Genomic DNA, 17,625 nt, shown 5'->3' with positions numbered 1-17,625 from the left:
TAAGTTGATTTTTTTTTTTCATCTGCTAATCATCTACTTCCTAACTACAAGAATGAAAAAGAATGAAAATAACTAATAATACTGTTCTTTTAAGGAGGTTCATGTTTTATGCCTTTTGTAAGAACACAGGACGAATTATGGAATTCAGCTTAAAGCTTCTGCTCACTCTTTAAACATTAGCTGGCATTCCCTATTAAAAAATGAAAGAATATAAAAAAAAAAACATAATACCTAATTCTTGAGGAGTTTCAGGTTTTGCCTTCACTTTTGGATCTGGTTTATGTTTCATTAAAATAAAAATCAATGTTTTAAACTGGTTTATGTATGTTCAATATCAGGGTTTTTATAAAGGTTCAGGTTTTGTATTTTCTTTTAGAGAAGGTTCTGCTGCTACAAAAAAAGACAAAGGTTTTTGATTGGAAATTTGAAAATTGAGAATTGGATTGTTTATTAATTTATTAAGCTGTTTTTTTCTACTTACTGAAGAAGTTCTGAGTTGATCAAAATGTCTGGTGTTTAAGTTTCCTTGCCACTGCTAGGCACTTGAGTAAGGATGATCATAATGATTATAAATTTTATCCAAGATTGTCTCCAGTAATAGGTAAAGCTATAACTTTATTGTTTCCAATGTGGGAAAGTTTTCAGATTAGAGTTGCTATTGTCCAAGGTGCATGCATGTCCACAGATTGACTTATTTTTTTGTTCATGTGTATAGTTATAGTTTTAGCAGAACTGATTAATTTGCATCTACTTTTTATACTATAAACCTTACAAATTCCTTATAGCAAACATTTTTCAAAGGGGACAAACATTAAACATTTTGTCAAATGAGTATTTAAAACGTATTTTGAATACATTAATACCTTTTTTCACAATGAGCGGTTCTGCTTTCTCAATGGCGAGTTTTACACCTGCAGCACATGAAAGAATCAATAAAAGTATTAGTGCATGTCATAATGACCAACAGGACTAAAGATTAATTTGAATAAAAAACTAATATATTATGACATGAGAGAGCCATTAAAAATGTGTACATACCTTTCATTTTAACATTAACCTTCTTATCCAAGTCTTCAGCTTCTGCATGAAATAAGAACAAAGATTCAAACTAGATGAATTCAGAGCATAAAGTAGTTGACTTTGTGTTTGTGTGTGTCTACCAGGGTGTATTTTCACAAAGTTTTGTCTACTCAATCCAATCAAATTAACCAATTGATCAAACCGCAGAATATCAATTACTGTTTATCAGTAAACTATTTATTCTTATTTTTTTCCCCTTTTTTTTATTCCTAGATTTTTTCAAGTATCTTAAGTTTGACAAATATATATTTTTTAAACTTATATAAATGTGCATTTAAAAATGGGTGAATTTTGGCTGAGATTTTAGAAATAAAATAGAAAGTCTACATTTTTATTATTTTGGAATGCAGACACATTAATGGAGGGGTATTTGTAAAAATAAATACTCTAAAAGAACATATGATTAGTGTAAGATTGACAATTTATTATATACCATTTTATATTAGATTTAGCATTGTGGTTCTTACCTTTAATTTCTGCAATCTTGCTTATGTTTACTTCAGGCTTTTCTTTTAGTTCCATCATTTCCTTAATCAACTCTTCTTTCGTCTTCTCTTTTTCTTCATCTTTCTTCATTTGTTTCTCTCTTTCTTCTACAGCCTTTTCTTCTCGCATTTCTAGAAGAACGCACAAGTTTTCAGAATCACTGTCAGAAGTTGTTCCCACATTGTGTAAGCATAAAGTTAAGGTAAATAAATGACCTTGAATTGCTTTGTAGACTTCCTCTTGAGCTCTTTTCTCTATCGCAATTCTTTCTTGCTCTAGAACTAAAATTCACACACAAGTAGGATAGATGAGAAAGATGTTTTTACAAGGCACCTGAAATGGAGAAGTGTGTGATTTCTATATTGCTGAAATTCTTTGTATACAAAAAACAGAATAGACAGGAGGCTTTAACAAGGTTTTCTTTCATTTGAACAATAAGATTTGGAGCGGGATGAAAAACAATTATAGTAACAAAAATAACTGGGATTTGAAAAATGTAATAAAAAGAATATTTTATATATTGAAAATATTTCAATAAATCATTAAAATATAAATGATAATTATTTGTTTTCATTCATGACAAAGTGCAAAAATGGAAATATTATAATTAAAATAATATAAAATACAATAATTTTGAAAATTAGACACAACTAAAAAAACTGAAAAAATGTTTACTTAGAAATCTGCTAATTAACTAATAAACTTACTATTAAATAAATCATACAATTAAGTCTGGTATTTAGTTCTTGTAATAATAATTTATCTCCAAGATTCACATGTAAAATGTTTTAAATTATTGTGGATAATAATGATGAAAAAAAGTCCAAATTAATTGAAATTAATAATAAACAGACATAAATTAAATACTGTAGAAAACTGATATGGTAATTTCTTTTTTTATATTATCTCAGTCAGTGTTAATGCCATGAAAAATAGCACTTGGGGACAAAATTTTAAATAAAACTCTGTAACAGGTGACATATAAAGAGGGTATATAGATTAAATATATATATATATATATATATACATACACACACACCATTTTCTGAAATGGTATATATACTATAGCAATGCATTCATATATCTATTAATATAATGGTGCTAATGGTGCAAGAAAACATGAAAATGAACATTTGTTTAAAATGCATAAAAGGCAGAAACATTTGGAATACAATGAGTGTTGATACTAAAAAGTATATTCCATTATAACAAACAATGTTATGGAGGACAAACTGTATATTTTATATGTTCCAATTTTGTTTTGCATCCTAACACATCAACACAACAATCAATTTACAGCCCAGGTGTTAAAATACAAAAATACATCTCATCTAGACCAGATATATGAATAAATGTATAAAAATGTACTCCTTTTTGAGGTAAATCGTTTACCAAGGTAAAGCAAGGTTGAAATAAATTATACTTTGTAATATGTTATTCTGAGAATTTTTAGGAAACACAAACAAATCAATACAATTGAAACATCCATCTAAATAAGTTTTGACTTATTACTTCCTGTTTCTTAACAAAAATGAAACTGATTCAAATGATAAAATAAACACGTTTATACCTTTTTTATTCTCTTCTTGAAGCTCATCATTGGTTTCCTTTGTCGTTGTTTTTTGCATTACGTGATCTCTTTTGGCTGGTTGTCTCTTTATATCATTGTTGTTATTATTTACATCGTCGCTCTGAATAAAATGGTCCTCTGTATGAAACTGAGCACGGACTGCATTATCGTATGAGTCTACAATTTGGGGATCTGCACTTTTATCTTTCTTTGCTTTCTCAAACTGATACTCATTCCCCTCCATAATCTCATCTTCCTTTAATTTTGATACTACTGTCTCAGAACCATGTAGAGATGATTCAGTAGTTGCTAAACCCTGAACAACCGTCTCAGTATAAGCCTCCATTTTAGTTTCTTCATCCGTGTCTTTTGTAGGAAGCCATGCTGAGTTGATTGGTTTCTCTTTATCAACATCCAAAGAAACATTAACTGATTCCTTGCTAACTGTTTCCATGCCAAGGCTCTCGGACAAAGGTGCACTTGTTTTGGATTGGTCTTCATCAGTGTTTTTGGGTGAAAGTGGTTTTAACTCTTCAACATTTAAAACAACAGATTCTGCCATAATTGCACTATCTAAGAATGTGTCACCAGTTTTCGTATGGTCTTCATCACTCGGATTCGTCGCAGTATCAGGTAATTTTGGTGGTTCTTCACTACCACTGACACCAGAAACAGTCTCAACTTGTTTCATGGTTTCCTCCTCTGCATTTGAATCTGTGGTTTCACCATTTTGGTCTATTTCAGTTTCTTTTTGCACAGTATCAGAATTTTTTTCGAAAGTTTCAAGTAGTTCTTGTTTTACGGTAGGTTGTAATGTTTCCTTCTTGACATATGAAACTGCTTGTTCAACAAATTCCTGTGGGTTTAACATAGTGGCCTCTGAGAAAGTGTCCTCAGCTTTTGTTTGATCTTCTTCTGTCTTCTGGGTTGCACTTGATTGCATTGGTTCCTCTTCATCAATGACATCAAAAACATCAATATTTTTGACTGATTCCTCCTCATCAATAGCCTCTGATTGAGCGTCTATTTCAGTTTGAACTTTGGAATCCACTGTGGATGTTGATTTTATTGCTTCTTCTTTATCATCATAATTATTAACATTCTCCTCTGTGGAAATGCTGTCTGTTTGAGTTTGGTGTTCATCGATTTTCTCATTTTCTTCTTTATCATTCAGAGAAGCACTGACGGTCTCAACCTCCTGATCTGTTATATCTACCACTTCACCAATAGCATCAGGAATATCCTCGATGTCTTTGTCCAATTCAACTTCATCCGAGTCCATTTCCTCAGGATGTATGACTTCTTCCTTTACTCCAGAAGCCTTCTTGTCATCCATGTCATCAGCAACACCTTTCATAGTCTCCACTGGATCTTTATTGCTCACTGTATCCAGTGATTCTGTCAAGATGACATCATCATCATCTTCTCCAAGTGCCTTCATTTGTTCCTTCACATCTGTAGTCTCAAAGTCTTTTGTGTCCCATTGGGCGATATCAGCAATCTCCTCTTCCAGAAGCTTGCGTTTGAGACTAAGATAGGCTGCATCCCTTTTCCTGCTCAGCATCTCTGCAACTGTTTCACGAAGCCATTTTTGTGTAGTTATAAATTTTATAAAAATCATGGATGAGGTGCAACGTAACCCAGACTCATGCAATAAGTTGTAGGACGTTCAACAAGCACGGACAAGTAGGTCGAATTGAATTTGGACAAATCTAGTTATAGTATAAAGAACTGTTACAGTCTGTTACAGTGTAAATGAACTGGGAATGAAAACTAACATGTTTTAGAAATGAATGAATGTACAACACATCTTGAATTATTCAAAAAAGAAATTGTTAGTGTTGGAAAATTACTGCAGTAACAATAGGAATAAAACACCTCAGAACATACTGTTATTGGAAAATGAATCCTGATAGATTAGCACCTCTGCTTCAGCACACTGTTGGTGGATATTCTCCTATAATGACACACCAAAGCTAATGGCACACAGCAGTTTTTATTATTTCATCTTGGGCTAAATGCTCTCAGGGAAAGGCCATGCCTAGATGAATTACATCTTTCAGTTACGCTTCTCTAATGATGAAGCTGTTGGTGTTAACTCCTGGTGCTGTTTCATTCAATTTCTCATTTCTTCTTCGGTTTGTCAAAACTGGGTGACAAAATAACCCTATTACATAAACCTCATTCACAAATCTTCCATTAAGCTCAGGCTATCTCACTTTGTATAGATCTGGAACCGTATGTTACTTTGCTTATAGTGATTTTTTTAAAAGAAATTTTAATTTAAAGCACTGATGAAACTGATCAAAAACTCCCCGTGTGTTTAAGCATCTAAAAAACACACACCTTCTCTCCAGCTAATCCCAATCACAGTTGGTGATATTAATAAAAAAACCAAATGAAATCACAGCAATATTCTAGAATCTCAAATCGAATTGTTTCAATGGTGTTTACACTAATGCCCTTGTTCCAGTACGCTATTGTTTCTAGAATAACAAAAGGAAAACATATGGTCGTTGATTCGGGGTGTCTCTCTATAAGGAGATGTTTAATGATCAATTTAGAAAGGATTTACAGCCCAGGTGTTAAGGGTAAGTTTATCCTGCTCTAGGGACATTCCACAACATTAAATCTAAGTATAACGGAATTAAAAAATGCACGCTGCTGGTATAAGTGGAATAAACGACTTCGGGATGTGCCGTTACTGACAAATCGTTAACCACCCCAATCGCTGATTAGTTTCCTTTAACAGTATGCTGCTTTGTGTTTTATTCCTTGTTTAAGTAAAAGTGACAAGTTGGATGTTATAATGCATTTAAAAGGGTTAAACATTTCCAGTATGTACATTTTGACCCCAATTTAACAAATCCAACTCAATCTCACCTTCTGTTTATTCCAATTTATAGGAAACTACTTGGCTAAAACTTACATTTGTGGCTCAGTAACATTTACACTATATAAACAAATGTATTGGGACACCTGACTTTTCTAGGCATATGTGGTTCTTTACTAAACTGTTACCACAAAATTGGATGCACACAATTCTATATTCTATAGAAACATTCAATTTTCCATTAACTTGAACTAGGTGGCATGGTGGCATGTGCACAAAGCCAACTCCATGATCATATACTTTACATGGGTTGAAGTGGAAGGTCTTGAGTGGTCTGCTATAGAGCTCTGACCTCAACCCTACTGAATACCTTTGGGATGAATGGGAACACTGACGGCACCCCAGGCCTCCTCACCTCACCTACATCACTACCGTCTTTACTAATACCATTGTGGCTGAATGGCTCACAAGTACACTCCAAAATCTAGTGGAAGATCTTTCCAGAAGAGAGGAGGGTTTTAGAGCAGCAAATGGGGACTAAATGTGGAATGGGATGTTCAGAAAACACATTCCAAACTTGTGCTCAGGTGTCCACAATCCTTTGCCTATATAGTGTATAGGAATTGTGGGAATAAAATTATTTTCTTACACCTGTTTTCCTATAAACTATTGTTTACAGCTCAGTTTACATGAATTTCTACATATTTTTAACTGTGAGACCGAGTTGGAAAATTCTGTCAAACTTGAGTGAAAAAGTGATAATCAGAAAAGGAAGTCAAAAAGGCAAGGCATTTTACAAGGATATGTTTATTTTTTATATAGGATTTTTTTTTTTTTACATGCACAACCATTACAGATGTATATTAGACACGATCGAAAGGATTCACACTTTTAAAATCAAATGTAGTTTATTTTTTTCCAGCAAAATACCGTTTATGAAGTACAGTGCAGAAATAGAATCACAATCGAAAAAACAACACACTGTTACTTTAGGAACATTTTCATTTTTCCATGCACCATTAGGATTTATTATATATTTATTTACACATATTTTTGTTTAGCTTCTCATTTTTGTATGCTGTCCTGACAGAAACTAGAGATTTTCATTTTTTTATTGTAGATTGAATTAAATTGTGTTCATGCACGTTATTCATGCGGATTTTCGTTGGCAGTGCAGTCTTTTGACAGGCATTTAGGTTTTGGTTTGTTCTCCCAATTCAGGTAAATTTGAAAAACATTTTCTAAAAATGTATTCGTAATGTGGAATGTTACTAACCTTTTTCCTTTGGTGGTAGAAATTCTCCTGTGAAAAAATTCATGTGGGGAAGTAAAAAAAAAAAAAAAAAGTTAAATCGCAAATTGAAAAGAATTGCAGTTTTATACAGTTGAACATTCAAAACACATTGCTTTTTTTGTTAAATATAAATAAATTGTTGCTTGTTATTTCTAAGTAGTGAACTAGTCAACTGACATCACAATTTTATATTATTTTTACTAACAACAACTAAAATTTGTCAAAAATTAAAATGACAACTATCAGGACCATGAATTTCATTACTTGTGTTGGCCACTAGAGGCCCTCAGTGTTTCCACCCATGTGATTTTGGTCCCCACTGTCTGTTGTTAATTATGTTATTGTGTCTCACTCGTTGTATGTTTTTAAGTTGCTCTGAGTTTGGAGTTGTGTTGTTACTGTTCACTGCATCCCCATTTGAAATCTGTCTGAAAAAAACAATGCTTGTTCAGGCTACATGGTTAAAAAGGACGCACTGGTTCTATATGAAATGTGTTTTGTTGGACAAAATGGTGTCTCACGTGGCATTATCAATTCTGGTGCAGTCAGCAGTGAAGCTCATGTTCGCTTTAACAAAGTTCTTGTGCTGTTTGCAGCCTTCCTTGTCTAGAGGGTGCGAAATCTAAACAAAGGTCTGTGCAACCCCTAGTTTATACCTCAATGGTGATTTATATAATGTCTGTCCATCAATACTAACCTTTTCTCCTGATCACATGTGGCATCTCGTCTAAACACAAAAACAATGAGTGAGATAAAGACACCAAAACCTCGAGCCAACATTTTAACACACACACACACTCATACTCCCGTATATATATGTATATATATATGATTTACTAAGCCTGTTTACATACCTTTATTTTCCATTAAGATATTAGAGAGATATGCTAAAAACATATCCCTTCTGTCAGAGAATTCCTCCACTGTGTCTGTGACGACTTTCATAGGATCAAATTTAATGTCAGAAACAACGCCTGAGGAAAAAACAAAAACAGAAACAGCTTCAAAACGTGTCTTAGCTTTCTTATTTATTATAAACCCATATACGCTTCATCATGGTCATACCTTTATCCCCAGAGAACAGGTTGGACACATGTGTAACAATGTTTTGGGCTCGTTCAAGAACATCGCTGGCGAATTCCATGGGACTTGTGCGTGTTTTAGGGATCCAAACTATGAAAGACACGCTCAGTTCACCTGATTGTGTATTTTTAGTACATTTTTTTTTTTTTTAAGTGCAGCGTTTTGTTTTAATAGCATTTAGTTGGTTTTAAGCACATACACTTGTATTTATGACCCTGAAAAAAAACTCAGGGGAGAGAAAATGTGCACTAGACAAGCACAGAGAATTACTGAATCACATCACCACAAATGAAGTTGAATTAAATAATAATTCAGTCTTATTACTGCAATCCCAGTGCTTCTACATACATACACTGATAATATCTGACAGCAATTTCATCAATATTATTTTTTGTCTGTCTTTAACCCTCATGTAATTCACAAATGTAGTCGCAAAAGTCAAGTTTATTTCTATAGCGCTTTTCACAACAGACATTGTCTCAAAGCAGCTTTACAGAAATTAACAGTCAAGGTGAATGATGTGTGTTTATCCCTGATGAGCAGCCGTGGTGACTGTGGCAAGGAAAAACTCCCTTAGATGTTATGAGGAAGAAACCTTGAGAGGACTCAAAAGGGGAACCTCATCCCCATTTGGGTGACATCAAGAGTTTGATCATAAATCTTTCAACAGTACAGAACACTGGAGAGTGAAAACTAACATGAGCACTGGAGTATAAGATTATAAGTAATGTTCTTTCTACAGTCTTATACAGTCTTTATGGTTATAAAACTAGGATCAACATTTGTGATCATCACAGATCCAGCATCAGCTTCTCCATGCCAGAGCCTTTAAACACTCCAGGAGGTCCAATGTCAAAAACTCCACACATGTAGTGGGATCCAATTAGCACTGGTACGTCTCTAGATGGTTCGGGATGTTTGCGAGTACGGCATCTACTTCTTCAAAGGTCCATAATGTTCAAAAAGGCATTCCAACAAATTATTATGAAGCAGGAGTATACTTGTATCATGCTTGCTCAGGACCCTGGACTTGTCATTGTGTGTGTTGGCCACTAGAGCCCTCCTTGTTTTCCCAACAAGGTCCTATTTCAGTTGGTTCCCCCTTCTTCAGGAGATATTTCACCTCATCGATTTTCATTTCTTATTTGGATTTAACCCCCGTCTCATTCACCACTTTCTTGTTTTTTGCAGACCTAAGTTAAAATTCTGTTCCAGACAGCATGATGTCGAAATTACTGTGAATTTTCTGTGTTTTCATACAAACTTCAGGCTTTTTTTTCTTAATCAGACGACAATGACCCTGTATGACCCTGTTTTCCATTGGAAAAATGTCACTACTCTGTCGCAAAATAACTTGTTGATAATTGGTTTATTGAATGATTGACACTTTCTGTTTTATGGCAGTTTCCTATTCATGTTCGTAATGTACTGTTATTTAAGGTTATTGTGATATAGCGTTCCGTATCTATGCTTTAATTACCACATGACTCACACACAGATGCATTCTATATCAAACAGAACAAGGTTCACGTACCTTCAAACCCTTTGAACATTCCCATGAAAGAGCTCAGGTTGACCTTGACTATGTCTGAAATGTACACAGCTGCTTCAGCGACCATTTTCAGAGGACCGATGATTACAACATCCAACAGTTCTAAGCAGAACAGAGAGGAAATATATATGGTTGGAGTAATGTATACAGCTTGTATAGAACTCAAACTGAATATACAAATTTGCCAGTTTATAAGGTATGGAGAAGCTAATAAGCCAGCAGCTTTCTAAAGCCCTTTCAGGTTTTCTTGTTTCCTCACATTTTTTTTCTCTTTGTCTGGACAAAACTGACATGCCATTTGAGCTTTGGACATTAAATAAGGGCTAAAATCAACTGTCCTATTGAGCAGAGGTATAACCAGATGTTCAAATGGCAAAACAAAAAACTCATAGAGGATGAATGGAGAATAAGACAAGGGTGTAGCAGCTCAGGTGTTGTTCGGCTCACATGCTCCTATCAAATGTTCTCTCAAGAGAGTAGACGTGATTTATATACATATAACATTTTGGGAAGTTTTATCCTAATTATCTGGAAAATCCTGTTATTACAGCCGTATAGACATAATGCTCCTCCCCCCTCCCATATCCCACACCAGTGACATGAACATGACTGGCATGTCCAAGTGTTTGGCTTGGTCCAGAGAATCTGGAAATCCCATTTGGGAATTGTATTGTGGAATTTCCCGCCAGGTTTCGCAATACATACTAATGTAAAATGAGTCTAGAAGAGCAAACGGAGACGGTGTTTAGATTTATTATCTGCAAAGGAACTCTTCGACACCTAACTAGCCCCGGATTAGTAACGCGTTAACAAAAAAGTACACACGTGTACTTCCCCTACTGACCGGCAAGCACAGCTGGACGTTGGTGTCGGATTTTACACAAGGAAGCACCATTTAGGTTTACTACAAAACTTGTACACTCAATTTATTGCATTCCAGTTTTTTAGTTTAGAGCTTCACTTTAATATTTTTCTTTTGCAAGTATTCACAAACTTGTACCATAGTAGATCATGATCAGGATGAACCCTGTCCCATTATGCTGCAATAAACCAGGTCTTCAAGCTAAAATGTATTATATATATATATATATATATATATATATATATATATATATATATATATATATATATATATATATATATAAAATACATTTTAGCAAGGTCTGTCAAAATTAACACGCTAATAAAGTGTTAATGCAAATTCATTGTAACGGCACTTTTTTTAAATTGGGCGATTAATGCAGCACACAATTTCTGTTTGACCATTTTTAAAAAGATATATAAATAAATAAATATAAGAGGCGAAATTCAAACCTTCAACACAACACACAGTTATTCACGGCATCCCTTTTTTTTACTCAGATATAAAAAAAATTATAAACTCCACCAACATTAAGTTTATAATCACACAGCATTTGTTTTACTGATGCGCCAAGTCTCAATTCAAGCACCAAATCCGCCATGATGCGCACATCCGGCAATTAAAGCCGTCCGTGTGGAAACATAGCAAAAGCTCCGTTTGGTGTCTTGATGATTTACATTATTTATAACAGCATAATTACATTTGCATAATTACAAAAACATTTACAAAAATAGTTTTTCTTCATGCTCTATGTTGAGTTTGGTTTTACTAATAATAATAATAATAATAATAATAATAATAATAATAATAATAATATATAATAATAATATAACATCCATATTTGTCCATGTTGATTAGAGTATTAAAAACTTGAAAAGTATTAATTTAATGTACATTTAGAACAATGGTTATGTTGCAATTAAATATATTAATCAACTGACAGCCATATATATATATATATATATATATATATATATATATATATATATATATATATATATATATATATATATATATATTAATATTTCTACAAGGGTCTTCATGTTAGAACACAAAGTAAGTTAAGAATGCACAGATTTCATATTTAATTTCAACAAGCATTAATGAGAGTTCTTATTTTTTTGATAGTTCATGGCAGAGGGTTTTTCTTTTCCCTGCAGTAATCTGTAATGCTGAGTTACCTTCAAACATGTGGAATAAATATTCAGCCAGACTCCTAACCCAGTCATTCATTTCATCTAATAGATCACCTCCAGGTTTCAGGTAAGAAGCAATTCCTTCAGTTTCTGTGGCGAAACAAGTGGAAATTATTACATTTTTAAAGTATAAACGTTGCTTAGGGTTAAATAATTGATGTTGGACTAACATGATTATAAAGGTGGCCAATCCTATGTCCAAATACTTTACCATGTGTTCCTAACAGAAACGACATCGAGGCATCGGCCCACTGGTTAACGGCAGCCGTCGGATCCGTGATTACAGTAGGAAGGTATTCTGCGATTCAGAAATATATAAAAAAGATTTTTTCAATTGTCATTTTTTACATTTTCATTATACCTATAAAGCCTGCATTTGAGGTGATTTAAACTTACCATGTGCATTATTATAAATGTCATTTAAGTTGCTCATTTTGTCTGAAAATCCCTCAACAGCTTCGTTCACCGCTGTCATGGGATCTGAACTTATGTGCTGTAAATCTATAAAACACGATAAAACACGAAATCATGATTTCTAATTATCGACTACTATCTCAGAGCCACACGTAGGCGTGCCGTAGATACTTACGGGTCAGCTGCTCGTCACTCACAAAGTCGAACATGAAAATTCCAGCTGCTGACCAGGAGATTAGAAGAGCAATAATGATCAGCCACTGTGTAGGACGCGTTAAGACCCTCATGAAGCCGTGGTTTACGACCCCAGGAGGTGTCAAGTGCACACCTTCTTGATTATGGACGTCCATAGTGATGGGACCTGCTCCAGAATCTACAGTGCAGTAGGATAAGAGAAGTAGAAAATAATGGACTGTAGAGAATTTCAGTAATTTTGCTCATAAATTTCTTTCAGTCAAAATATTCTGGAATTTTACACCTCCTGTCTCCCTCTATGTTCTAGCTTAATTCTTCCAGGTTACTTTCTGTTTTTTAAAGTATACAAAGGCTTAAACTCTAATTAATAACTCCAAGACCTTGAATTTTCATCATTTGCCCTGTGATCTCTAATTGAATCAAGGGAACAATAAAAGAGGAGTCTTTTTGGATTAAGGATGCACAGTAATGCAGGTGAGCCTATGGTATAAATGCTCAGAATTTCTCCAATTTTACAATTTATAACAAAAAATATATCAAATCTAATTAAATCTTAACATTATTATGCCTTGCAAGGTAACGAGTGAGGAAAAGGAGTGATAAGAGGTACAATTCAAGAAATAAGGACCAACCCGAGTCATTGCGATTTAGATTTGCGAAGTTTCGCCATTCCCGGCGATGTTCACTCTGATTGCCATTACTGTGTCTGGACACTTACCCTGCACAACTGTAGACAGTATTGTGTCTAACAATGTTACCAATACAAGAGTTTGGATTTTTGGATTAATCCCTGATCATTTTCCAAGTCTTGAACATTATAAATTGTATACAACTGGTAATACAGATAAGACTTTTTCCTTCTGTAAGTTCTGTAAGCTTGTGATATGTTGTTTAGAGAGTGATGAGAGAGGCTTCAGATTCTACAGCCAATCATTAATAGCCTAAGTGTCTGGGCGTCCTGCCAATCTGACTCATATGGTACACATCTGTTAATTTATAGAGAAGAGGACAGTTAGTGCTCTTCTCCAAGAACATCAAACTCATTGATGTATTGTTTTCATGCAGTAACCATGGAGGTGCTGGTGGTGTAGTTAGTCGGCAGAAAGGGACACTGGCTAAAGCGATTATTGTGCCAGTAATGTACATTGTAGAAATCCACATATCATCATCACCGTGGCTGTGTGCATGAACTGGGGTGAATTTTCAGTAAAAAAACTTTACTAGCTATACCTTATAAACCTGGAAGACTCAAGTGTAAATTGATGTAAATATCTGGCCAAAGGATCGCCACACCAATGTCACATTGATTTAATAGTGTACTGTTTGCACTACTTGATTGTGTTTGGGGAGATCAGAAATGTATTATTACAATTAAACACACTACAAAACTTCATCAATTCCAGCTCAGCTAGAGATGAAGAAAAGAGTCACCAAATGTAACCTTATGTAGTGGACAAAATGAAACCTGGAACACTTGTTACCAGAGCAAGGTAAGAACCGGGATGAGTTGTTCTTTCAGATATTTCACTGAGAACTCACAATGAGTCTGGAGTGAGGTGGGTATTTTTTTTGTATCTGACTGCCTGTGAGCACTCTCACAACCAGTATACAGCATTCAGGCTGAAAAGCCTTGAGGTCAGTATGCAGCGAGATTGTCAAGAGCTCTCATTAAATCCCTCAGTGCAATGTAATAGATTAGTGACCAAATGCACTCCAGCCAGTACAGATTACCCATGATGCTTTGCAGTGCATGTAGAAACATGGATGGTTATGATTATTTCTGGCTGCTCATACACTGTAATTCTTATCCTGTTTATAACAATGTGCTTCTTCTAATGAAAGCTTTTCAGCACAACTTTTTTACAGAGACCCATAAGGCACCATTGAATTGGTGATGGGTTTTTAAGAAGTAGTTTACCGAGAACTTATAGAAGTAATCTCCAGTGTCAGCAATTTGTACCAGCAGAAGATTTCAGAAGAGTTTTCCTCCATGGGAAAGTCTTCATTTTGGTAAACAAAAGGGGGGGAGGGTGCCTGGCTGGTGAAGATAGGTGCTTGAAGTTCAGATTACACCACCCTTAAATGCCAAAGAAAGTCCGAATGACTCATCAGAAGTTATTTTTCCTAAACGTACTAGTCTATTTATTTCAAATGACTCGCCTCGGAATGAGCCAGCTCTAAGTGTAGGCCACATATTTCACACTTCTCAAATGTGCAGTCCAGAAACTATCTTTGGTATCATCTCGAACTTTCCAACTGTAAATGGATTTGGGTAAAAAAATATTTTTCTTTGTGATAGGTTGAGATAACTAGACTATTTTAAACACTGGGTCAAAACAGTAACCAGATCCTACAAGAGTGTTCTATTACATTTCTGTCCTTTTTTCCATGAACGTGGCACACACTACAGTGGGCTACTCTTCTGGAGGCTGTGTGTTTAAATCCCAGCACCACTGAGCTGCTGTTTGTCAAGATCCTTAACCCTCAGCTGTATTTGGTCTGACTTGTGAGTCTATTTGGATCATTATCTAATACAAATTACATGTATTAGATGACATGTTTTACTTTAAGGCCATGCCCCATCCCTGAAGTGTTCTACACCACAAACTAATTTTGTTCTAAATAGATTGTCATGTTACTGCATGTGAATCAAAGGCAAAATTAATGCAAGTTATTATTACCTAATGTTAGACAGCTTTGATACTGGAGACTCCTTCCAAAAAATGTTATGTAGACCTCTTTCAGAGAAAGCTTCAAGAATAGAACAGAGCTGTGGTATGATAGCCGTGTATGTAAATGCTATCTATCTATCTATCTATCTATCTATCATCTATCTATCTATCTATCTATCTATCTATCTATCTATCTATCTATCTATCTATCTATCTATCTATCTATCATCTATTTGTTACTATTAATGCCATGTGCTATATATATTATACGTGCTATCAAATCGTATTACATCATAAAAAAACCCAAACACATACAATGTGTATAGATGATACACACACTTTTCTTCAACTAAAATATGCATAAATAGAAATGAATAACGCAATACCTTCAGTTTCATTTGTCATAATGCGACCTGCTGTAGAAGCTTGTGCTGACCCTGTCCTGTCCCGTTGCGGTGGTTCCACCTGTTTGATGTTAATGCTGCCCGGCTTGTTAGTCCCCCCATACAATCCACAGTTGGAACCTCATTAAGCAAATCCAACGGACAAAAACAAAATAAAACCTTTAATTTTCCAAAGTATATGCGGTGAGCATGGTGAAGGGCAGTGTGGTTGAGATGGTGCAGGGAGGAACTCCGAGGAGGCACTGAGGTCCAGTTAAACAGGCAGGCAGCACACGCACTCAATAATAATTTCAGAAGGGTAATTGGCACCTCACATGGCCATGGGGGCAAGAAAACATGCGCTAGAGAAGCAAGGTAACCTTATCCACCACAGCCACTGGTTATTCTTAGCCGGTGCTCCTTCCACCTGCTGCACATGGCCTTGCCTTTTTAGGCTGCAGGGGGGTTTGGGGGGTCTGACCTCGTCGGCCATGATGATGTGATGATATGAAGCGTATCCCTAGTTTTCCATGTGTCATCCCTGTATATGTGGTTTATTGAAAATAGAGGCTCAGGTTTTTCTTCATTTCATCGCAAAAACTCAAATATTAGACACTAAAATTATATTTATTATGTGTTTCTACTACAGTATTCCACTATATTTAAAATAGTAATAAAAATCTATATAATGAACCTTAAAATATCCATAATATATACATTTCAAAAACTGTGCCCACCTTACACCACATTTAGTCCCCATTTGCTGCTATAATAACCTCAAAACTCTTCTGGGAATTTTGGAGATTTTGGAGTGTGCTTGTGGAGATTGTAGGTGAGGTGAGGAGGGTGCAGTCAGTGTTACAATTCATCCCAAAGGTGTTCAGTAGGGATGAAGTCAGTGCTCTATAGCAAGCCACTTAAGATCATGCTGGTTTGGACTCCTAGATCGATTTTACACAATTGTATACAATTGTGTGCTTTCATTTTGTGGTAAAGGTTTGTGGAAGAACCACACGTGGCTGGAAAAGTCAAAGATTCCAATATTTTTGTTCAAATAGTGTGTTTGTGTATACATATATAAATTTTCCTATACAAATAAATCTGGAGTTTACTTATAAATCTCTATGACAAATGAAAAGGTGGGTCCCCATAAATCGGGATGAACCTTATGGGGGAAAAGGTCCTGATAAACCACCCGTAGCAGTATAGGTGTGTGTGTACACTTAGATAAATATTTCCTATATAAATAACTCTAAATATATTATACAATATCTACAAGCTTTAGAAGGAAAGCAAATTGGAGCATCTCATGTACAGTATATATATCAGCCCTCCTCTGGCCATTGGTTGTATTACTAAAGATATTCCAGCAAGACCAGGGCTGAAAACATGTAAAAAATTAAAGATTCCACTGAGATGTCCTGCTGGAGATAAAGCTGATTTGCTCTGTTAGGGTTTAATTATAGATTATGCTTTACCTCACATAGAATTGTGTTTATATTTATATATTTTTTGCTGTATTTAGTCAGGGCCTCTCAAAGTTACTTCTTCATTCTATCTCAGAGTTTTTTTTTTCCACTGCCATCACTAGCTTGCTCATTAGGTATATACTTAATAAATTATAGGCACCAAACTTCCTATTGTTAAAAGTGCAACCTCCATTAGATGGGAATCAGTCATCGTGAATGTGAGAGGAATACAAGTGCTAAAGTAAATATAAATTAAGAAAAAATAAAAATAATTATATATATATATTTTTTTATTTACTTTATTTGTACTATGTAAAAATGTTTTAATGTAAGTAGTCACTCTTCTCGACCTACGACCTGATGGACTTACGAGCCCTATCTACCTCGCAAGTTGGGGTCTCCCTGTGTGTGTATATATATATATAGAGAGAGAGAGAGAGAGAGAGAGAGAGAGAGAGTATAATATATAATACAACACTAACTAAATTAACACTGAAACTGGAGGCTCCTTAACTCTATGAATGTTAAATAGCCAT

The 17,625-nt window shown here is 34.8% G+C and overlaps 1 protein-coding gene across 1 annotated transcript in view; it reads right to left on the bottom strand.

Annotated features, from left to right (window-relative positions):
• si:ch211-266g18.10 (titin) overlaps positions 1–15,958 on the bottom strand; it is a 28,306-nt gene extending 12,348 nt beyond the window's left edge. Inside the window, exons 1-14 of the mRNA XM_046855736.1 lie at positions 15,624–15,958; positions 12,546–12,743; positions 12,353–12,457; positions 12,168–12,254; positions 11,942–12,046; positions 9,881–10,000; positions 8,329–8,436; positions 8,118–8,237; positions 7,961–7,990; positions 7,246–7,272; positions 1,782–1,847; positions 1,548–1,697; positions 1,039–1,080; positions 864–911 (exon numbers count right to left, since the gene is read on the bottom strand). Of these exons, the coding sequence (XP_046711692.1) occupies positions 864–911; positions 1,039–1,080; positions 1,548–1,697; positions 1,782–1,847; positions 7,246–7,272; positions 7,961–7,990; positions 8,118–8,237; positions 8,329–8,436; positions 9,881–10,000; positions 11,942–12,046; positions 12,168–12,254; positions 12,353–12,457; positions 12,546–12,743; positions 15,624–15,642 (1,225 nt within the window). The 5' untranslated portion in view covers positions 15,643–15,958. The remainder of the gene's footprint in view (positions 1–863; positions 912–1,038; positions 1,081–1,547; positions 1,698–1,781; positions 1,848–7,245; positions 7,273–7,960; positions 7,991–8,117; positions 8,238–8,328; positions 8,437–9,880; positions 10,001–11,941; positions 12,047–12,167; positions 12,255–12,352; positions 12,458–12,545; positions 12,744–15,623) is intronic.
• Between the last annotated feature and the right edge of the window lie 1,667 nt (positions 15,959–17,625).

Source organism: Silurus meridionalis, chromosome 8 (genome assembly GCF_014805685.1).
Source record: "Silurus meridionalis isolate SWU-2019-XX chromosome 8, ASM1480568v1, whole genome shotgun sequence".
NCBI lineage: Eukaryota > Metazoa > Chordata > Actinopteri > Siluriformes > Siluridae > Silurus > Silurus meridionalis.
This window is presented reverse-complemented; position numbering and strand designations above follow the sequence as displayed.